The sequence below is a fragment of the Caretta caretta genome, chromosome 11, assembly GCF_965140235.1.
Source record: "Caretta caretta isolate rCarCar2 chromosome 11, rCarCar1.hap1, whole genome shotgun sequence".
In the NCBI taxonomy this organism is placed as follows: Eukaryota; Metazoa; Chordata; order Testudines; family Cheloniidae; genus Caretta; species Caretta caretta.
The window spans coordinates 604,706-627,545 of NC_134216.1; the positions used below are offsets into that span (position 1 = coordinate 604,706).

At 57.1% G+C, this 22,840-nt stretch overlaps 1 protein-coding gene across 2 annotated transcripts; it reads left to right on the forward strand.

Moving 5' to 3' along the window:
* Positions 1-782: 782 nt before the first annotated feature.
* On the forward strand, positions 783-21,930 carry CHPF (chondroitin polymerizing factor). Of its 2 annotated transcripts, XM_048868701.2 has the most exons (4): positions 783-1,067; positions 8,850-9,414; positions 13,205-13,387; positions 18,796-21,930. In XM_048868701.2, the coding sequence occupies exons 1-4, from the start codon at positions 802-804 to the stop codon at positions 20,056-20,058; spliced, it is 2,277 nt and encodes a 758-aa protein (XP_048724658.2). In that variant the 5' UTR covers positions 783-801; the 3' UTR covers positions 20,059-21,930. The 2 variants fall into 2 exon arrangements, with proteins under 2 accessions (XP_048724658.2, XP_074973761.1); XM_075117660.1 differs by lacking the exon at positions 13,205-13,387 and having other exon boundaries at positions 987-1,067.
* Positions 21,931-22,840: the final 910 nt, after the last annotated feature.

Below are 22,840 nucleotides of genomic sequence, written 5' to 3' on the forward strand. Positions count from 1 at the left end.
CGATGAACAAGGAGCCGGGTGGGGCAGAGTCGGGCTGGGCCTCATACAGAGATCGCTAACCCAGGGGTCAGCAAAGCCCTGAGGGGCCCATTCCTGGCTGGACCCTTTGCCCCCCCACTGAGCAGCCCATGTCCGGCTCGCCCCTGTGCCCCCACCAGCCAACCCCCACGGGCCCATCCAGCTCCCCCAGACCCACCTCCCGCTCTGCAATGAGCAGCCCATTCCTCGCTGGCCCCTTTGCCCCCCCCAAACAACCCCCCCGGGCCCATCCAGCCCCCCCCCCGCCAACTCCCCGCTCTGCCCCCCATCCAGCCCCCCCACAGGCTCAGCCAGACCCCCTGCCAACCCCCCGTTCTGCCCCTCATCCAGCCCCCCCAGGCCCTACCTCCCCGCTCTGCCCGTGCCCCTCTGTCCCCCTGACCCCCATCCAGCCCCCTGCTCTGCCCCCCATCCAGCCTCCCATGGGCCTAGACAGACCCCCTGCCAACCCCCCATCCAGCCCCCCAAGCCCTACCCCCCCTTCTCTGCCCCCCTGCCCCCATCCAGCCCCCAGCTCTGCCCCCCATCCAGCCTCCCATGGGCCTAGACAGACCCCCTGCCAACCCCCCATCCAGCCCCCCAAGCCCTACCCCCCCTTCTCTGCCCCCCTGCCCCTCATCCAGCCCCGCCCCGCCCCGCCCCCGGGGAGCCGCCGGCGAGGCCGCGCCGTGAGCGCGCGCCGGGCGGGGATTGGCTGGCGGGCGGGCGGGCGGTGACGCGGCGCTGCTGACGCGGGGCGCGCGCGGACACGTCGCACCCGCCATGCGCCTCTCGCTGCTGCTGCCGCTGCTGCGGCCCGCGGCGCCCGTGGCCGTCGGGGTGTCGCTGGGGCTGACGCTCAGTCTGCTCAGCGCCGGCTGGGGCCAGGCGCCCTGCGGGCCGCGCGCCGCGCGCCGCCGCGGCCCCGCGCCCGCGCCGCGCGCCGGCCCCGCCCCCCACCGCCAACCGCCGCCCGCCGCCGCCTGGGAGCTGCGCGTGCTGCCCGCCCGGCCCGCCGCGCCCGCGCGCGCCGCCAGCAAGGCCGTCAGGTGCCGGGGCGGGGCCTGGGGCGCGCGGGGGCGGGGCTGTGAGGGCGGGGGGCGCTGTGGGGTGGGGGCTGTGGGTTGAGTGGGGGGGCTGTGGGTTGGGGGTTCAGGGGCTGTGGGGTGAGTTGTGGGGGGGCTGTGGATTGGGGGGTTCAGGGGCTGTGGGGTGAGTTGTGGGGGTTGGGGAGACGGGGGGCTGTGGGGGCGGGGGATTTGAGGGGCTGTGGGTTGAGTTGTGGGGGGGCTGTGGATTGGGGGTTCAGGGGCTGTGGGGTGGAGGCGGGGGGGCTGTGGGGTGAGTTGTGGGGGGGCTGTGGATTGGGGGGTTCAGGGGCTGTGGGGTGAGTTGTGGGGGGGCTGTGGATTGGGGGGTTCAGGGGCTGTGGGGTGAGTTGTGGGGGTTGGGGAGACGGGGGGCTGTGGGGGCGGGGGATTTGAGGGGCTGTGGGTTGAGTTGTGGGGGTTGGGGAGATGGGTGGGCAGGGGGTTTGAGGGGCTGTGGGTTGAGTTGTGGGGGTTGGGGAGATGGTGGGGAGCTGTGGCTTGGGGGGTGGGAGGGCTGTGAGCTGTGGATTGGGGGGTTTGAGGGGCTGTGGGGCCAGGGTGGCTGTGGGTTGAGTTGTGGGGGTTGGGGAGCCGGGGGGATGTGGGTTGAGTTGTTGTGGGTGGCTGTCAACTGTGGGGTGGCGGGTTGTGGGGATGGGGGATTTGAGGGGCTGTGGGGCCAGGGGGGCTGTTGGTTGAGTTGTGGGGGTTGGGGAGCCGGGGGGATGTGGGTTGAGGGGATCGGGAGCTGTGGGTTGGGGGGTCACGTGTTGAGGTGCCTGGGGAGATGGGAGGGGGGCTGGGTTGATGACGTCCCAAGGGAGGGGGGCCAGCTCTGCTCACCATCCGTGTCCCGGACGGAGCCTCCCCTGTCTGGCGTCCTGCAGCCCCCAAGCACCCAGTGTCCCCGGGGCTGGCCCTCCAGCTGCCCCGGTGTGTGAGCCAGGCCCTGCGGCGCTGGCACCCTTCCCTTCCCATCCAGGGGCGCCTGCTGCACCCTGCGGTGGCGCTGGGGTGCTCCATGCCCAGGCTCGCCGTCATGGGCCAGCCCAAACCACATGGGGGCAGAGGGCACAGCAGGGCATGCCGAGGCAAATTGGAACAGGTGCCTGATGAGTCTGGCTCCCCAGTGTGGTAGGGTGGGGAGCGGGCGTGCCACGAACCCTGAGGCTGCCTTCCGTGAACGGAACAACCACTGCAAGGAGATGGAGCTCACAGGGAGAGAGGACGGGGGGTGGTGGTGGTGGTGAGTGACTAGGGTCTGCCCACTGGAAAGTAATTGGCAGCAACCTGGCCCTGCTGTTCCCCCAGCCCATTTCATACCAGCTCCGCAGCCAGAAACCCAGCAGCCTTAGAATCACAGAATATCAGGGCTGGAAGAGACCTCAGGAGGTATCTAATCCAACCCCCTGCTCAAAGCAGGACCAATCCCCAACTAAATCATCCCAGCCAGGGCTTGGTCCAGCCTGACCTTAAAAACTTCTAAGGAAGCAGATTCCACCACCTCCGTAGGTAACGCATTCCAGTGCTTCACCACCCTCCTAGTGAAAAAGTTTTTCCTAATATCCAACCTAAACCTCCCCCACTGCAAGGCTTCATCCTGTGTCCCGCGGCCCATCATAGTACAGGGATTGGGGTGGTGGGGAGTGACCTTAAATGGGAGGCCTGGGGTAGGGGGAAGGCTCAGAACTGCTGCACTGGGCAAGGTCTGTTACAGACCATGGTACAGCTGCCTCTGGATGTGAAGCGCAAGGGTGATGCTGTGAGTCTGAGGGAGAAGTGCCTGGGCTGTGGCATGTAGCTTGTCCCTAGGGCAGCGGCCGCTGTGGTCGTTCATGTTGGTGCAGCTTGCAGGCTGGCTTGGAGCTGTCAGTGAGGGTACCGGGGGGCAAGTGTGGGGCTCTGACTTGTTGCAGAAGGGGCCCTGAAGGGGTTGGGCTTCAGCTGTGGCTCAGCCGGGAGAGTGCTGCTGGCCGCCCAGACTGTGCTTCCTCCATCTGCTCCGTGTGACTGACTGGTTCATCCCTTTATTGGCCCTTCCAGGAGAGCTCGGCCGCCCAGGAAGTCTTTCTGCAGAAATAGTTTCCTTTGGGGGCAACCTGGCTGTGCACAGCCGCTGTGCCCCATTCCCAGTGCTGCTGCTCTGCATCCTCAGACTGTTCTTGCCCCAGTGCCTTGCCTTATCACAAAATGTTTCCTGGCCTGCAGGCCCCGCTCCTGGCACCCACCCCGTTGTTGACTTGTTCTCTCTATTAGGAAGCTTTTTCTCTTATCTAATGTCAACTTGCCCTGTGGTGGTTTGAGGTCATTCCACCTTGGGCTGCAATATCCCAAGCTAAGCAGGGTTGGGCCTGGTCAGTATTTGGATGGGAGGCCTTTGTGGACATCCAGGAGCTACAGAGAGCAGGGTGAGTGACTGCAGGAGGCGCTCTCCCCTCGGAGTGCTAACCACAGGACGGTGCTATGGGGCACTGTAGCTGCTGGGGATGCTGTTGTTCAGAGAAGATGCAGACCGTTGTAGACATGCAGGAGCGATGGAATTATTGCGGCGGCTGTACACTGATGTGAATTAGGTTAACTTAATTATGTAGTGTAGACATGGCCTCGGGCTTTTCTAGTAGCAGCTGTCAATGCATTTGGTGAAGCTAGCTCAACACTCCGCCCCTTTCCCTGCGTTGTGGGATCTGCTGGACACACATGCAGCCTAAACTCTCCCTGCTGCTCCTGTGCCCTGGGAGCAAGTCTTCGCCGCCCGCCCCAGACTCTGTGCCTTAACCCTCTCCTCCCCATCGTGCTGCCCCCTGGTGTTTGGCACTCTGGGAAATGAGCCAGCTCTGCTGATGCAGCAGGGGAAAGGTTTGGTGTGAGGGAGCCTGGCACGGCCCTGCTCCAAGGGAGGCCTCTCCGGAGAGGAGCCTCTGGTTCTGTCAGTTCCTGTCGCCCACAAAGGGTGCGTACAGAATTGCCTCTGCCTGATTCCCTGTCATGCACTTTTCTGCCTGCTCCCATCTGTTCCTTGATCTCTCCTGGCTGGGTGCCCTGCTGCCCCAGCCAAGCCATCTCTCCTTTGTTACTGCTTGGGCCTAGCTGCGCTTTGGGTGTTCTGCTCTGGGCGCCGAGTCTCTGGTTTCCCTCCCTCTCCTGCTGTTTGCAGAGTCCACCTTGATCTGAGTGCAGCTCCCCTTGCCCTCCTCCTCCAGAAAGTGATCCAGCCTTGGTGCAGGGGCATGAGCTGGTCCCTGGGCTCAGCACTTGGCAGTGCTGGGATCCCGGCAGGGTGCAGCACAGAGCACCCAGGGAGCGGGCCAGTGAACGAGCCCTGTTGTCCCCTGGAGGAGGCGAGAGGGCAGGAAGTGGAGGGGCTGAATGAAGCCAGTGTGTGTGCGGGAGGCAGCAGCACGGGGTTGTTTCCTGCCTCTTGACTGCACTGCATTGATTAAAATCCAAGAGTGATGTGAGAATCATGCAGCTCTGGCTGGCGCTGCTGTGAGTGGGGCTGGGCCCCTCAGCAGCCAGCACTGAGACCAGCTCCCTCACACCCTCTTCACAGGCTTCAGGTGCCTTTCGTGCTGGTGGGGCCTTACATGGCCTCCCACGTTTGGGCTCTGGGTCGGGTGGGCTGGGCTCAGGAGCTGAAATCCTGTTTGGAGAACAGCAGAGGCCCTGTGATTGGGTGGGTGTTTGGGGAGCGCAGAGTCCAGCTCTGCCCCCCCTCCCCCCAATGGGCAGTGACTCACCCTGCAGGAGTGGGTCTCTGGTCTCTCCCCCAGTGCTGGTGCTGCATGGGCAGTGGGGGGCCGGTGCTCGTCTCTTTTGAGCTATAGGACTGTGACTTGTGACAGCTCACTCCTGTGTGAGGGATGGGTCTCCTAGCAGGGGGGAGCTACAGCAAAGCAGGTGCCTGGGGGGTGGGGGGTGGGAAATGCATGGGGCAGGGGCAGCAGAATGGGGGCTCTGGGAACTTGCTATGTGTGGCTGCTCCTGGAGTGCTGAGATCCTTTCCATGGGCAAAAGGCTGTGCTGGAGCTGGGATTCCTGCCTGAATCGTGGGCTTAGTGGTGAGGAGGTGCCATTGCTCCTGGGCTGTGGGTAGAGCCCTTCCCCTCCCTGCACCTCCTCGGGGGTCTGCCAGCATCTTCCCACCAGGCAGACCGGGTCCCACCCCCAGCTGCCCCTTCTCTGCTGCAGCAAGTTCAGGCCTCTCAGCCTCACCTCCTTTGCGGCTCTTTCCTGCCTCACGTTCATCACACCTCTGCTGCGCCCGCCTTACCCTCTGCACCTTGCAAAACCTCTCCTCGCCCTGACCTGTGTGGCATCCTCCCGTCAGGGCCCGCCAGCGGTGCAGTTGCCCTGTCATGGGCTTGCCAGTTTGTGTGAGCCACGTGGCAACCAGGTGAGCTGGGTTAATAGGTTTGGGACCCTTGAGCTGTGCCCTGGGGGGGCCTCATGCTACTGCCACCCTGCCCCATTGCACACCCAGCTGTCTAATTAGACTGAGCTTTCTGGGGCAGGGCCCACCCGGCTCTGGGTCTGCGCAGCCCTGGTGCACTAATTGGGGCGCTCTCTGCAGCCATCCATAAAGGACAGCCCCACAGCTGAGTGGGTGGGGCCATGGAGCTGTGTCCCAACCTTGCCCCTTCCCGAGTGGGGCTGGCTGATGTGCAGGGCCCGCTGGAATCGGGCACGTAGGCCTGTCCCTTAGCAATGCCCCAGGGCTGGTGGTGGGCTGTCCTGGAGCTTGCCATAGGCCTTGTGTCTGCCCTGGCATGTGCTCCATTGAATGTGGGAGCCCTGGTGTGGTGACCAGGGGGCAGCTATGCTGCATGTACATACCCTAGCCAGAGACTCTCCTGGACTGCCCCATGTTGCCTACAGGAAACTTCTGCACCCACCAAGGTCTGTGGGGTGGGGGTCTCCATCCCAGGACATGCAGCTGCTTTGCTCCACTCAAGTTGCACTCAGCTCCCCTCCCAAGAAGGGTTTGTTTGGAGTGCTGTGGTGCCCTGTCGGTGAGGGAGCATATCCCGCCCCTCCTGCAGTCCAGTGGGCTCTGCCTAGTGTCTCCCCGGCACAGATGGGGACCTGGCTTAGGCCCTTCCCCCAGGCACAGTTGTGGGATGCAGTGTGGGTCATAGGCCAAGCCTGTGGTGGCAGCGGGAAGCCTGGGTTAGCAGTGGTTGGGTTGGTGCTGCCTGGGCCCATGGTGTCTCTGTTGCCCTGCGTGTGGGAGCCACGTGCCGTAACCTCTCGGGTCAAGGCAGGTCAAGTCCCCCTCCCCTGACCCAACGTTGGGGGAGGGAAGGAGAAGTATGGTCAGCAAACTCCCTTTCCCCCCACCCACGACATGCCCCGGCGCCACCCAGTGCAGAGCTGAGAGGACACATGCTCACACTCCTTATCCTGCTCCTGTGTGGGGGATTAGGAATTAGCCTCTTTAGAGCACCATGTGGCTGCTGGAGCTGCAGATGGCTGGGATGTCCCCTGCACAGAGGAGGGGGTTCTGGAGGACCAGAGAGGCCCATCCGAAGGCTGGCTGTTGGCTATTCTGGTCTGTATAGGTTTTGTACTGTACTTGTCCCTGCAGCATCTGAGCCTCTTCCAGTGGGGCATTCAGCCAAGTGACTCCACATCTGCCACGTGTTCGTTCTTTTCTCCGCTCCCCAAAGGAAGGGGAACGTGCTGCGGGGAGTCTGGATTTGGGTCTATTTTTATAATGTAGATGTGCCTGTTGCTTTGTGTGCATTAGAGGAGGCAAGTTGAGAAAACATGCCTGATGCTTGGAGGCTTGTGAAAGCCCTTAGTTCATGGGGGTTCTGCTGGGGTTCCCCATAACCTGGGTTGTCCCCTTCACTTACCTCTGCCCCAGCTATTCACCCCCGCAATCATAGAATCATAGAATATCAGGGTTGGAAGGGACCTCAGGAGGTCATCTAGTCCAACCCCCTGCTCAAAGCAGGGCCAACCCCAACTAAATCATGGCAGCCAGGGCTTTGTCAAGCCTGACCTTAAAAACTTCTAAGGAAGGAGATTCCACCACCTCCCTAGGGAACCCATTCCAGTGTTTCACCACCCTCCTAGTGAAAAAGTTTTTCCTAATATCCAACCTAAACCTCCCCCACTGTTCTGTCATCTGGTACCACTGAGAACAGTCTAGATACATCCTCTTTGGAACCCCCTTTCAGGTAGTTGAAAGCAGCTATCAAATCCCCCCTCATTCTTCTCTTCCACAGACTAAACTATCCCAGTTCCCTCAGCCTCTCCTCATAATTCATGTGTTCCAGTCTCCTAATCATTTTTGTTGCCCTCCCCTGGACTCTTTCCAATTTTTCCACATCCTTCTTGTAGTGTGGAGCCCAAAACTGTACACAGTATTCCAGATGAGGCCTCACCAATGTCGAATAGAGGGGAACGATCACGTCCCTCGATCTGCTGGCAATGCCCCTACTTATACATCCCAAAATGCCATTGGCCTTCTTGGCAACAAGGGCACACTGTTGACTCATATCCAGCTTCTTGTCCACTGTAACCCCGAGGTCCTTTTCTGCAGAACTGCTGCCGAGCCATTCGGTGCCTAGTCTGTAGCGGTGCATTGGATTTGTCCGTCCTAAGTGCAGGACTCAGCACTTGTCCTTGTTGAACCTCATCAGATTTCCTATTGGTGCCATGACATTCTCTGCGGGGAAGGGATCTCCATACTTGGCATTGAAGCGGAGACCCAGTGAGGGCATATATTGGGTATCTGTGCTAGGGCAGTGTCTCTGTGCCGGACTCATGGCGGGGATCATTGGCTGACCCTTCACCAGTGTGGGAGTCCTGGGCGTCTCAGACACAGGCGGGGCCCCTGCAGGCGTGGCTGGGGGATTAACGGGTGTGGCCCAATGGGCAGAGCACTGGACTGGGACACAGGAGCTCTGGGTTCTCTTCCTGGCTCTGTTACTGGCCTGCTGGGTGCTCTGGGGCCAGTCACTGCCCATCCCTACGACGGGGTTGATGACGCTGACGTCCTTTGTGAACCGCTTTGAGAGCTGTGCAGGAGACGTGTCAGACAGGAGCAGGGCTAGCCAGGGCGGCGATCTCTGCAACAGGGGAAGGTGGCGAAGGGCGGGAGCAGGGCTAGTCAGGGCAGCGTGCTCTGCAACCAGAGAAGGTGGCGAAGGGCGGGAGCAGGGCTAGCCAGGGCAGTGCGCTCTGCAATGGGAGAAGGTGGCGAATGGCAGCCGGGGTCACAGTGGCATTGGGGACTACGGAAGGGGTTCTGCACCAGGGCGGGGCTGTGAGACAGGGAAGCTCGCTGGTGATGTGAGGGGATGCAATGGGGGGAGGAGGCTTGTGGCTCCTGCTGGGGACTTGCTGTGTATCCCGCCCCACCCAGTCCCCGCCTCTCGCTCCCCAGCTGTTGCCCTGAATCTGTCCTGCCTTCTGCCCCGGAAGGACCCTTGCTGGGCAGAGATGGGGATAGCTGGTCATCACATATCCCTCTGCCCCCCACCTCTGCATCTCTGCAAGCTTCCCCACAGCAGTGCCCAGCCTGAATCCAGCCCTACTCAAAGGCTCAGATGCACCTTATCTGTGGTTTGGGGAGAAGCACAGAAATCCAGAGCCGTGCCTGGATGCTGTGACTCGCGTGGTCAGCGGGATCAGCCTTGTGGGGCTCAGGGGCAGGTCTGAACCTGGCTGGCTGGTGGCAAGTTCCCTGTGGTGGGGAAAAGGCTCGCTCACGTTCGCTCTCTGCCCTTCCAGGACACGGTACATCAGTACGGAGCTGGGCATCCGGCAGCGACTCTTTGTGGGTGTGCTCACCTCCAAGAGCACACTGAACACGCTGGCTGTGGCTGTGAACCGCACGCTGGGGCATCGGTTGGAGCGGCTGGTGTACTTCACGGGCACGCGGGGCCGCAAGGTGCCTCACGGCATGACGGTGGTGACGCATGGCGACGAGCGGCCCATCTGGAACATGTACCAGACCGTCAAGTACATGCTGGACCACTACGTAGGCGACTTTGACTGGTTCTACCTGGTGCAGGACGACACCTACACCGAGGCTCATCGCATCAGCCGCTTGGTCGCCCACCTCAGCATCGACACCCTCCTCTACCTGGGCCGGCCTGAGGAGTTCATTGGGGGCGACACCGAGGGGCGTTACTGCTACGGTGGCTTCGGCTACCTGCTCTCCCGCAGCCTGCTGCTGCGCCTGCAGCCGCACCTGGAGAACTGCCGTAATGACATCCTGAGCGCCCGGCCCGACGAGTGGCTGGGGCGCTGCATCATTGACTACACGGCCATCAACTGCGTGGAGGAGCACGAGGTTAGAGCGCCCCCCCTCACCCCCACACTGGCCCCCTGCCCCCATCAGCCCCCACTCCTATACTGGCCCCCTGCCCCCATCAATTCCCACACTGACCCCCTCCCCCAATCAACCTCCACCCCCCACACTGGTCCCCATGAACCTGCACCTTGCCCCAATCAACCCCCACCCCTACACTGGCCCCCAGTCCCCAACTCCTCCCACACTGACCCCCTGCCCCAATCAATCCGTACGGACCCCACCCCCTGCCCCCATCTGCCCCCCTGCCCCAATCAACCTCCATCCCCCACATCGGCCCCCTCCATCCCATCAACCATCACCCCCTCCTTGATCCCCTGCTCCCCTTTCCCCCACACTGACTTCTCCACCCTGTGATGGATTTACCCCAGGGTGCTGGCTGGAACTGGGGGACCAGTGAGCCCGCCTGACCCACCAGCCTGGTCTCCCTTTACACTATACTGCTGTGCAGCCTGCCAAGCGCCCCCGCCCCCCAGGCTTCAGGCTGCAGGTTACCAGCACACACACAGGTAGGGACACACCCAGCTGCTGAAACACACAGATGCAGAAATCAGCTCTGCATGGGAAGGCTCAGCTAAGGGACTGCCCAGTACTCAAGTGAACACCCCCCTCTAGAGGGTAAACCCCAAAATATACCGTCTTGCACTGCACAGAGATTTGTATAGCGTAAGCTCATGAAATTCGCCCCCTTCCTCAACGTGGAGAGGAATATACACAGCTTATGCCCCATGTATAATTTCCACACACTGGTTTTAGACCAAACAAAAACAAGTTTATTAACTACAAAAGCTAGATTTTAAGTGATTATAAGGGATAGCAAATGGATCAAAGCAGATCACCTAGCAAATAAAACAAAAACGCAATCTAAACTTAATATACTAAAGAAATTGGATATGAGTAGCAAATTCTCACCCTAAGGGTATGTCTACACTTGCAGAGTTTTTGCACTGTAAGTTTCACCGGTGATAGGGAATGGTGAAAGAACAGCTCTGGTTTGTGTGCTCGCTTACTTCCACAGGCGTCAGAGAGTGTTTACATTAGCAGCACTTCCATCCCTGATGAGAGCAGCTGTCCCACAGTGCAGCTCTCTCGCTTGGTCTTGTGGGAAGGGGGGTGAGCGGAAGGCATTCTGGGTCCCTGCTCAGTGCCCCGTGCTGCCCTGCTTCATGTCCCAGCAGCACCATTGCTTTCTTGTTTCTTTCGTGGCATTTTTTTTTAACCCCCCCCACACTGTCTGACTGCTTTCCCTGCCACATCTACAAGCAAAGGGAAAGGGAGTTTCAAACTTCCTGGGGCTTACATGGGGTGGGGCGGATGTCCCTTGACCTGGCATCAGAGCAGTGGAGATGCTGGCCAGAGTGGTCACTTTTAGAACTATGGCATATCCTCCGGAGGGCAAAACATGTTTACACAGGTTGAACGTGTCTTCACTTTCACAACATCACAAAAAGAACAGTGGAAGGAGCTGTATGCCTTTCGTGAAGGTGGTTTTCTTTTTGTGATGAAACTTCTGAATTTCACCGCAAAAAGTCATTAACAAGTGTAGACGCTCCCGCAGTTTTAGCGCAAAAAAGGGACTTTTTGCGCTTTAAATGGCAAGTGTAGACATGGTCTTAATGTTTTTAGACTGTTTGCAGAGATTCTTGAGGGTAAACTGCACTTGCGTGCAGCTTAAAACTCCAGGTATTCCTTTCACAGACTAAAAAGAAAAGGAGTACTTGTGGCACCTTAGAGACATAAACTGTAGCTCACGAAAGCTTATGCTCAAATAAATTCGTTAGTGTCTAAGGTGCCACAAGTACTCCTTTTCATTTTGCGAAGACAGGCTAACATGGCTGCTACTCTGAAACCTTTCACAGACTAGAAATCCCGCTAGCCTGGGTTCAGCCGCCTCCCCCCCCCCCGTTCAGTCCTTGTTTTTCAGGTGTTTCCAGCAATCTTCTTGGGTGGGGAGTCAATGAAGAACCATTGATGGTGTCACTCCCCTGCCTTAAATAGCTTTTGCATATAGCAGGAACCCTGTGTCTCCCAGGCTTCGTTTCCACGCCTGTCAGTGGGAGGACACTGGTATTCCAAGATGGAGTTCAGTACCAGGTGACTTGGTCACATGTCTCTGTAGAGCCATAGGAGCCATAACTTGGAGGCTGTTTGTAGTGTCCCCAGGAAGGCTCCCCAGTGGGAGATTAGCACTTCTAAGACCTATTGTTCTCCCTAATGGCCCTTCCCAGTCAGCCATCTGGACTGATTGCATTCTACCCAGTGGGCGTTCCCCAGGTGTAAACACATTTGTAATAGATACATAGACAATATTCCTAACTTCAGATACCAACATGATGCGTGCATACAAGTAGGATAATCAGAGTCAGTGAATCAGAACCTATTCAATGACATCTCACATGCCCTGTCTTGCATAAAATACATCCTAGTTATGCCATAATCATATCATATATAATAATAATACTATGAAGAATATGGGGCATAATGCCACATGCCCCATCTCACTTCCATACTGACCCCTGCCCCCATCAACCCACACTCCCCACAGTGGACCCCTCCGTCCCATCATCTGCATAAAGGAACAAGAGGTGAGAGCAATCTCCCAACTAACCCCCATCCCTCCACCCCATCTACCCCCCACTGATCATAGAATCATAGAATATCAGGGTTGGAAGGGACCCCAGAAGGTCATCTAGTCCAACCCCCTGCTTGAAGCAGGACCAATTCCCAGTTAAATCATCCCAGCCAGGGCTTTGTCAAGCCTGACCTTAAAAACCTCTAAGGAAGGAGATTCTACCACCTCCCTAGGTAACGCATTCCAGTGTTTCACCACCCTCTTAGTGAAAAAGTTTTTCCTAATATCCAATCTAAACCTCCCCCACTGCAACTTGAGACCATTACTCCTCGTTCTGTCATCTGCTACCATTGAGAACAGTCTAGAGCCATCCTCTTTGGAACCCCCTTTCAGGTAGTTGAAAGCAGCTATCAAATCCCCCCTCATTCTTCTCTTCTGCAGGCTAAACAAGCCCAGCTCCCTCAGCCTCTCCTCATAAGTCATGTGTTCTAGACCCCTAATCATTTTTGTTGCCCCTCGCTGGACTCTCTCCAATTTATCCACATCCTTCTTGTAGTGTGGGGCCCAAAACTGGACACAGTACTCCAGATGAGGCCTCACCAATGTCGAATAGCCTGTGGGGAGAAGCTTAAGGTGAAATTGAACCTCCTGCTACCTCCTCACTGACCCACAACCTCCACCCCCCATTAGTCTTAACTCCACTCCATGAACTATATGGATGAGCACAGTCCCCACCCCTCTCCCCAAGCAATTAGGGATTGGGGTGTGATGTAGGGCAGGCATTACCCCATCCCTACCCCAGCTCAGGGCCTGCGGTACCAGCACTCAGAGCAGGGATTGGGGTGTGATGTGGGGCAGGCATTACCCCCTCTCTACCCCGGCTCAGGGCCTGCGTTACCAGCACTCAGAGCAGGGATTGGGGTGTGATTTGGGGCAGGCATTACCCCCTCTCTACCCCGGCTCAGGGCCTGCGTTACCAGCACTCAGAGCAGGGATTGGGGTGTGATTTGGGGCAGGCATTACCCCCTCTCTACCCCGGTTCAGGGCCTGCGGTACCAGCACTCAGAGTAGGGATTGGGGTGTGATTTGGGGCAGGCATTACCCCCTCTCTCTCCGGTTCAGGGCCTGCAGTACCAGCACCCAGAGCAGGGATTGGGGTGTGATTTGGGGCAGGCATTACCCCCTCTCTCTCTGGTTCAGGGCCTGCGGTACCAGTACTTTGAGCTAGGGAAGAACACGGACCCGGAGCGGGAGAGCGACCCCCGTTTCCAGAGCGCGTTCACTGCCCATCCCGTGCTGGACCCTGTCCAGATGTACAGGTTGCACAAGCACTTTGCCCAGGTGGAGCTTGAGAGGACGTACCAGGAGATCCAGCAGCTCCAGGTGAGGCCCGGCCCTGGGGGAGGGGGAGTGTAGAGGGGATGGGCCCAGAGCTCTGAGTCAGATGAGCAGGGAGCAGCCTGGCTATGGCTTGGGTCACCTTGCCCTCCAGGGAGGCTTCCCATTTCAATCTCAGTCTGCTGCACCTGCCTTAATGAGGCAGCCAGAACACAGAATCCCCCCAGCCTGTGCCCTGGCACAGGGGCCAAGGCATCTTCCTTCACCTTCTGTGCTGGTGATATACCCCGGCAGAGACGGTTCTGCCAGGAGAATGGGCCTGCCAGGGTGGTGGAGCATGCTCTCTGCGGGCAGTTACTCTGGTAGATCTGGGCTGGCTTGATCTCTGAGCCCAGCCTTGCACTATTGCCCAGCTGAAGTGCACCTACGGCTCGTTGCATTTCTCCTGCAGGATTTCATCAGTTTATTTCTTTTAAAGGCAGAAAGGATCCCTGTGATGGAGGTTATGCTCTGACCTGCATAACACAAACCGAGAACTTCCTCAAAACAGTCCCTGGCTGAACTAGAGCAGATTTTCTAGGAAATGTCTAGTCTTAATTTTAAAAACTTCCAGTGGTAGGGAATTTTCCATGACCCTTGGTAAACTGTTCCAGTGGCTAATTACTGTCACTTAAAAATGTACACCTTATTTCTAGTCTGAATTTGTCTAGCTTCAACTTCCAGCCATTGGATCACGTTAGACCTTTCTCTCCTAGATTGAAGAACCTTCTATCATCAAATTTCTGTTCCCCGTGTAGGTACTTGTAGACGTGATCAAGACACTCCTTAACCTTCTCTTTGTTAAGCTAAATAGATTGAGCTCCTTGAGTCTGTCACTATAAGGCAGGTCATCCAATCTGTTAATCATTCTTGTGGCTGTTCTCTGAACCCTCTCCAATTTATCAACACCCTTGAATTGTGGACACCGGAATTGGACACAGGATTCCCCCAGCCATTGCACCAGTGCTGAATACAGAGGTAGTATAATATCCCTTCGCCTACTTGATATTCTAAGGATGGCCTTAGCCCTTTTGGCCACAGCATCTCCCTGGGAGTTCATGTTCAGCTGGTTATCCACCATGACTCGCTGGTTCCCCAGATACAATCCCCCATTCTGTAAGTATGACTACATTCTTTGTTCTTAGATGTATGTCTTTGCATTTGCCCATACGAAAAACACATTGTTTGCTTGCGCCCAGTTTACCAGGAAATCTAGGTCATTCTGTATTGATGACTTGTCTCTCTTCTTTATTTATTTTTCCCCCAGTCTCTGTCATCTGCATCTTAGAGACTAACCAATTTATTTGAGCATTAGCTTTCGTGAGCTACAGCTCACTTCATCGGATGCATACCGTGGAAACTGCAGTTTCACATCCGATGAAGTGAGCTGTAGCTCATGAAAGCTCATGCTCAAATAAATTGGTTAGTCTCTAAGGTGCCACAAGTACTCCTTTTCTTTTTGCAAAGACAGACTAACACGGCTGTTACTCTGAAACCTGTCATCTGCATGTGATTTATCAGTGATTTTGTTTTTTCAAAGCCATTGATAAACATGCTAAATAGCATAGGGCCATAAACTGTTCCCTGCAGGACCCCATTAGAAACATGCCGGCTCGATGATGCTTTCCCATTTACAATTACATTTTGAGACCTAGTAGCCAGTCTTTAATCCATTTAATGTGTGGCCATGTTGATTTTTTTTTATATCTTTCTAGTTTATTAATTGAGTTGTCACGTGGTGCCAAATCAAACCCTTTACAGAACTGTGTACAGTAACTCCTTGCTTAACGTTGTAGTTATGTTCCTGAAAAATGTGACTTTAAGCAAAATGATGTTAAGCGAATCCAGTTTCCCCATAAGAATTCATGTAATGGGGGTGTTAGGTTCCAGGGAAATCTTTTTCACCAGACAAAAAACTAAACTAAAATGACACACACACAGAGTATAAGTTTTAAACAAACAATTTAATACTGCACGTAGCAATGATGATTGTGAAGCTTGGTTGAGGTGGTGAAGTTAGAGGGTGGGATATTTCTCAGGGAATGCCTTACTGCTAAATGATGAACTATCACTCGGCTGAGTCCTCAAGGGTTAACACATTATTGTTAATGTAGCCTTACACTCTACAAGGCAGCATGAATGGAGGGAGGGGAGACAGCATGCCAGACAGAGAGACACACCCTGTGTGTGGGAGAGAGCGAGAGATGCGCATTGCCCCTTTAAGTACGCTGACATCACTCGCTAAGTACATTGCCTTTTTAAGTACATCAGGAAGTTGAGGCAGAAGCTGCGGCCAGCAAGCACTCTCTGTCCTGAGCCCTATCTTTCCCCACCCTGCTTTATATGGAGAAGGGGTAAGTGGGGGGCAGAAGTAGTGGGGCGGGGGACACCCTGACATTAGCTCCCCTCTTCCCCCCTCCCCTGCACAGCAAGCAGGAGTCTCCCGGGAGCAGCTCCAAGGCAGAGGGCAGGAGCAGCACATGGCAGGGGCGGGAGGGACAGCTGAACTGCTGACAATTGGTAGCCTGCTGGGTGGCTGCTGCACAGGGAACTTAGGGAAGCGGGGAGCTGATGGGGGTCTGCCAGCCCACACTGGTTCCAAGCCCCCACCAGCTCGCAGCAACAGGCTGCTCTTCCTGCAAGCAGTGGACAGAGCAGGCGGCTGCCAAACAACATTATAAGGGAGCATTGCGCAACTTTAAACAAGCATGTTCCCTAATTGATCAGCAACCAAACAATGTGAACCGGGACGACTTTAAGTGAGGCGTTACTGTAGATGCAATATATTTACTTACCTTTATCAACCAAGCTTGTAATCTCATAAAAAAAATCAAGTTATTCTAACAAGATCTATTTTCCATAAACCTGTGTTGACTGGCATTAATTACATTACTTTCCTTTAATTCTTTATTAATAGAGTCCTGTATCAGCTGTCCCATTATTTTGCCCAGGGCTGATGTCAGACTGATAGGCCTATAATTCCCCAGGCCATGCCGTTTACCCTTTTTGAATATTGACACACAATTCCCCAGGGTTCCATGACCCACTAAAAATCAACATTAATGGTCTAGAGACTTTTTGTGCCAGCTCTTTTAAAACTCTTGAAGGCAGGTTATCCAGACCTGCTGATTTAAAAATGTCTGAATTTAATAGCTGCTGTTTAACATCTCCAGAGTTACTCATGGAATGGAAAGTGTTTGATCATCATGTGACATGATGACATTATCTGGCTTTTTTCCACCTCCAGAACAGAAATATTTATTGAACACTTCAGCTTTTTCGCATTATCATTGACAGTTCTACCATTTGCATCTAGTAATGGACCAATACCATAGGTAGGGTTCCTTTGGCTCTTGATATACTTTAAAACCCCTCCTTCTTATTGTCTGTAACTCTGCCGGGCGGGCTGGGATGGAGCTGCAAGTTGCTCTGGTAAGAGGAATCCCGACTGGGCGTCTGTCTGTACCGAGGCCAGAGCTCTTGGCTGTGGCCTTGGGAGATAATGCCCTGGCCCCTGACCTTCCAGGTGCCTGTGAATCCCCACAGCCCTCCGGAGGCTCCTCAGAGCTTCCCTGTTGTTAGTGTTTGACATGTAACAAATCCTGGAGCCCAGAGTAAGTACCTGGGGACTGGAGAAAAGCCAACATGGCGCCAGCATTTAAAATCCAACCTGCCATTGTGTGTGGATGACTCACAGGTTTCGATGATAAAGGTAACCGTTACCATGATACACCGAGATTCTGTAAGGCATGTTTTAGCCCCACATGGTGTTTTTGATTAAACAAAAAAACAGCACTCCACAAAATCAATGCAGCCTGTCTGAAATGGATTAAAAACTGGTGAACAGATCTCCAGAAGTCATTATAAATGAGAAATTGTCATCCACTGTGGGGTCTGTCTGTTGGGGTCCTGCAGGGCTCTGTTCTTGGCCCAGTGGTATTCAGTCTTTTGTCAGTGATGTGGAATTCAAATAAAATCACTGCCGGTAAAAATCTGCAGATGACGCAAATTGGTTGAGTTGTAAATAACGATGGGGACAGGTCTGTGACACAGACTGGCCTGCATCACTTGATAAGGTTGACTCACATGAACAACATGTGTTTTAACACAGCCAAATGTGAGGTCATACACCTAGGAGAAAAGAATGTAGGTCACACTTATCCTGGAAAGCCGATACGTTGAACAGGAGTTAGGGGTCACGGTAGGTAACCAATTGAACGTGAGCGCCCAGTGCTGTAGCTAAATGGGCAAACGTGATCCTCAGCTGTATAAGCAGGGGAATGCCAAGTGGAAGCAGGGAGGTGGTATTCCCTCTGTGTATGGTGTTAGACAGAGCAATACTGCATCCTGTGTCCAGTTCTGGTGTCAACACTTCAAACAGAGCATTGGAAAAACAGGGGCTCGGAAAAGAGCTACAGAAAGGGTTTGAGATCTGAAAAGCTGCCTGACCATGAGAGACTAAGGCAGCTCAATCTATTCAGTTCATGCAAGAGAAGGGTATGAAGTGGCTTGGGCGTATGCAGTGTACAAATACTGACACCGGTAGATTTCTCCTGACCGAGGTCTCTAACCCAGCAGACAAGGCAGAGCGAGACCCAGTGGCTGGAGCTGAAATGAGACCAATTCAGAGTAGAAATGAGGCACAAATGTTTAACGGGGTGGGAAATTAACCACTGGCACAGGTCACCCAGGGACCAGACTGAGTTCTAAATGTCGTGCTCTAGCTCAGCCAGGAATGGGAGGCTGGTTGCAGGAGTTGCTGGGGAGGGATTGTGGCCTGTGCTAGGCAGGATCTCAGACTGGGAGAGGGGGCCGGACCCTTCTGGCCTGTCTGTGAATTTGTAAATGTTATATGATGGTAGCGCCCACAGGCCCTGCCCAGGATTGGACCTCGTCATGCCAGGTGGGAATGGTCAGAGCCAGTCCCTGCCCTGAAGGGGTCAGCCTAAAGACCCAGCTGAGGGGTAGAGGTGGGAGCCATGCCTGGGACATCGGAGGGGTGGAGGTGGGAGTGGTGCAGGACAGCAGATTAGCTGGGGGGATTGGACAGCCAGTTGGAGTCACTGTAGAGTTTGTGTAATCTTGGGGAGAGCAGCTGTCGAATAGTCTCAGCCCCTTATAGTATGGGTTGGTGCTGCCATCTGATGGGGGAATGGTGTCATTGCATAGCTAACAGTGCATCCCCGTCCCCTTGAGAGACAAGGTCGGGGAGGTCACATCTTTTACTGGACCAACTTCGTCTGGCGCGAGAGGTGCTTTCGAGCCACACAGAGCTCCCCTAGAAACTCTGGGATTTGGTAGGAAACCGGGGGTGACTGTGTGCCTGGGAGGAGCTAGGCCAAGCGGTGGAGGGTTGGTGTGGGGGACTGGAAGGTGTCTTGTTCCTGCTTCAACTCCCCTCCCTCCTCGTGCAGCTGGAGATCCAGAACACCAGCAGCCTGTCTGCGGACGGAGACCATGGCGCCACATGGCCCATTGGCATCACGCCCCCGTTCCAGCCCAAGACGCGCTTTGAGGTGCTGCGCTGGGACTACTTCACGGAGGAGCAGTTGTACTCATGCGTGGATGGCTCCCCCAAGTGTGAGCTGCGCGGCGTGGACATGGCTGATGTGGCTGACGTGGTGGCCATGGCCATGGAGGAGCTGAACCGCAAGTACCAGCCAGTGCTGCACATCCGCAAGCAGCAGCTGGTGAACGGGTATCGGCGCTTCGACCCCACACGGGGCATGGAGTACACGCTGGACCTGCAGGTGGAGGTGGTGACACAGAAGGGGCACAGCCGCTCGGTCATCAAGCGCGTGCACCTGGTACGGCCCCTCAGCGAGGTGGAGATCATCCCCATGCCCTACGTGACTGAGGCCAGCCGCATCAACGTCATCCTGCCGCTGACGGCGCATGACCGGGACTACGCTAGCCACTTCCTGGAGGTGTATGCGGCGGCTGCCTTCGAGAGCAGCGAGAATGCCGTGCTCACCTTCCTCTTCATCTACGACCCCTTCGAGGCCCAGCAGGTGGCACAGAATGACATCTTCGCCCCGGTCAAGGCCAGGATTGCCGAGTACGAGCGCAAGTACACCGAGGTGAAGATCCCCTGGATCAGCGTCAAGACGGACGCACCCTCCCAGATCAAGGTCATGGACATCATCTCCAAGAAGCACCCCGTGGACACGCTTTTCTTCGTGGCCAGCGTGGACACCGAGGTCACCACCGACTTCCTGAACCGCTGCCGCATGAACACCATCAACAGCTGGCAGGTCTTCTTCCCCATCCACTTCCAGGGCTACAACCCGGCCATCGCCTACCACAACCAGGCGCCGCCCGCCGCCCTGGATCTGATGCGGGATGCTGGGCGCTTTGACCGAGATGTCTTCCACGAGGCCTGCTTCTACAATGCTGACTACATGGCAGCACGCACCCGCATGGCAGGCGACGCGCAGGAGAATGAAGACATCTTGGAGACCCTGGAGATCTACGACATGTTCATCAAGTACTCCAGCCTGCACGTCTTCCGGGCCATGGAGCCTGCCCTGCTGCAGCGCCACCGGCCGCACCTCTGCAACCCCCGCCTCAGCGAGGAGATCTACCACCGCTGCATGCAGAGCAACCTGGAGGGGCTGGGCTCCCGCTCACAGCTGGCCATGGTGCTCTTCGAACAGGAGCAGGGCAACAGCACCTGAGCTGCAGAAGGGGCTGGCTCAGCCAGCCTCCCCATGGCCTGCCCCACCTGCTCTGCTGGCTCTGGTTGTTCTCCCCCTCGTGGTGCAGCAGGCATTCTGCTGGCCCAAGGGGAAGCTCCCTGCAGACAATGGGCTGGATGGGGGCAGGGGAGTGTGGGGGGTGGGCTCAGACCATCTAGCTCTAGCCAGCTGGCACTGGCTGGGCTGGGGCGCTGATAGGGGACCTGTGATATCCTGGGGCTGGGAGACTCAACTGGGAGCCAGGCCATCTGGGTTCTGCTCCCAGCTCTGCTCTGTACCCTGTCTGGTCTCAGTGTCTCCCTCCCCCCTCTTTCCATGGGACAGTGACACTGAGCAGCCCCTGGGAGTGGGGTTCATGGGGTCTGGCCCTTGCACTTGTCCTGACGCTGGGCTGGGCAGGGTCCCAGGGCAGGTTCAGGGCTAGCGCCAAAACCTCTGCTTCCATGAAATGGCCGTGGAAGGCTGAGGGTGACTGGTGGAGGAGGCTGGAGACTGCAGTGGGGCTGGGGCCTCTCCCTGTCTCCTCCACACAGCGCGTCGGCCATGTTGGGGATGCCACCTCCTGGAGCAGCATGGACCCTCTGCTCCTGTGTGCACGGGATGCCTGGCCCTGCCTGCAGTGTGCAGCTTTGCCGGGCTTTGCGTGTTGGTGAGTGTGGGGCATTGATGTGGGTAGAGTGACTTGTGGGGTCAGGGCTGGCCATGTGACACCATCCCACAGAGAGGTGCAGCACTCCCTGTCTCTTGCCCTCTGCCCCATAGACTTCGCTGGCTCCAGTGGGCTGAGGCTCCCCTCCCACGGCTGGCAGGGTGGGGCTCCAGCCTTGGAGCATGTGGCTTTAAAGAGTAATTGCCTGGCTTTGCACCCCAGGTGCTGGCCACCTGGGATTGGAGGCTCTGAGAACCCCCTGTTTGGTACAGTGTGGGGTGCTCCTGCCCTGTCACTCAGCCCCTCACCCACGGAGTCCCTGGGGTGCTGCAGGGCAGGAGGGATTAGAGCTGGAGGCCCTAACAGGCCCGATCCAGGGCTCTGTGTCCCAGGGAGCTCAGGGTGCTGGCTCCTGGCGTGAGTTCCTGAAAGCGCAGTATGGGCTCTGGGCAGCTGGAACCTGGTTAAACCTGCAGCTGTAGAGCAGGGGAGGGTTTCTTTGGTACGTATGGAGCAGTGCATTTAATGGCAGTGCATTGCAGCTCTGGCCATAACCTGCTGGCCTAAGCACTCCAGGCTTTGGGGGGAGGGGGAAGCTTACAGGGCTCGGGCCCCAGGACGTGTGGGTGCAGGGAGGACCGGGGGTCCCTCTATTCACTAACTGTGTGCTGCTCCCCATGGGAACTGTGACCCAGGCCGTTTTGGCCTCTGCAGTATTTTAATAGGACGGGAGGAGGCTGCAGCCCTCAGATGAGAGCTTTCCATGGGAGGTTTGAGCTGTCTCTGCCGCTGGCCCAGCAGGCCTGATGCAGCCACCCCTGCTGGTGTTGTCACCCTTGGGGCTCTCCGTGCCGCTGCTCGCAGGGCTGCATGAGGGGATGGGATCCTGTCCCCACTGGCCGCAGGCAGAGCCCTGTGTAGGGACACGTCTGCTGGAACGGGCCCTTCTCCGAGCAGGCATTGACTCCTGGCTTCTTCGTGGAGCTGTGCTCTCTGCACTGAGCACGCTGGGTGGGGTGGGTGATGCCTGGGTCTGACCCCAGTCAATGCTGCTGGGGCTGCCAGAAAGAACGGGACAGATCGGCTGCAATGTGCGTCTCCAAGGAGCAAGTGACAGAGGAGCCAGACTTGGCTCCAGGTTTATATTTAATGGCAGGGGTTGGGTTATTGTGTTTACACTGCAATAAAACGGAAAGGATGAATTAGTCTGGCTGTGAATTCTTCACTGCTGGAGGGGTGGGGCAGCAGGTGCCAAAGGAGGGGGGAGAGGGAGTTGTACCTGGGGGCCAGAGCTGGGCTCAGAGAGGGGAGCCGGGAGCAGGATGAGGAAGGGGGGCCAGCACCTGGCGGGGGAGGGTCCCAGGGCAGGGCTGTCCCTCCTTTATTGTGTAGCTGAGGGGTGACAGTGGCTGTGCCCTCATGTGCTGGTGGGCGGCTGTGGCTGTGCCGGGAGGCCGGGCAGCGATGCCCCCCGTGTGCTGCCCTGGCAGGGGAGCCTTGGGGCTCTCGGGGTGCACAGGACGACAGGTCCGCTGCTTCTGGGCTGCCTCACCCCTTCTCCCTGGAGCCGGACTGCGGGGAGCCGCTTCCAGCCCATGCTCCGTTCTGGCTGTAATGGCCACTCCTGGTGTTGGGATGGGCCCATCCCTTCCCACGAGGCAGCTCAGCGCTGGGTCGCTCCCCACAGCCTGTTCTCTGTCCAGTCTCGTACGAAGCGCCCCACTCACTGGGCCTCCGCCCCCCAGCCCCTGGGGTCTCAGCTGATTGTGGCCGGGGAGCCTGGCCTAGCGGGCCTGACGCCGAGGGACAGGTTCTGCGAGGAGCTGGGGAGGGCTGCGGTGTGCTCAGCACGCCGGGGTGTGGAGCCATCTGAGCGGGTGAGCCCTGGGGGCTGGGGGGCTGGCTAGACCAGCGGGGAGAAGAGAACAGCTGTGCCTGAGGGGGATGCAGCTGATTCCAACCTCTGCCCCCCCCCCCTCCCAAGGCCCTATCCCCCGCCTGAAGGGTGCACCAGGCAGCGTCTGGACCCCCATCTCCCCACACCCTGCCCGCCTGAGGGGAGCGTGGTCCCACCCCCACTGATGGTCTCCCTCCCCCGACTGCCTGAGGGGA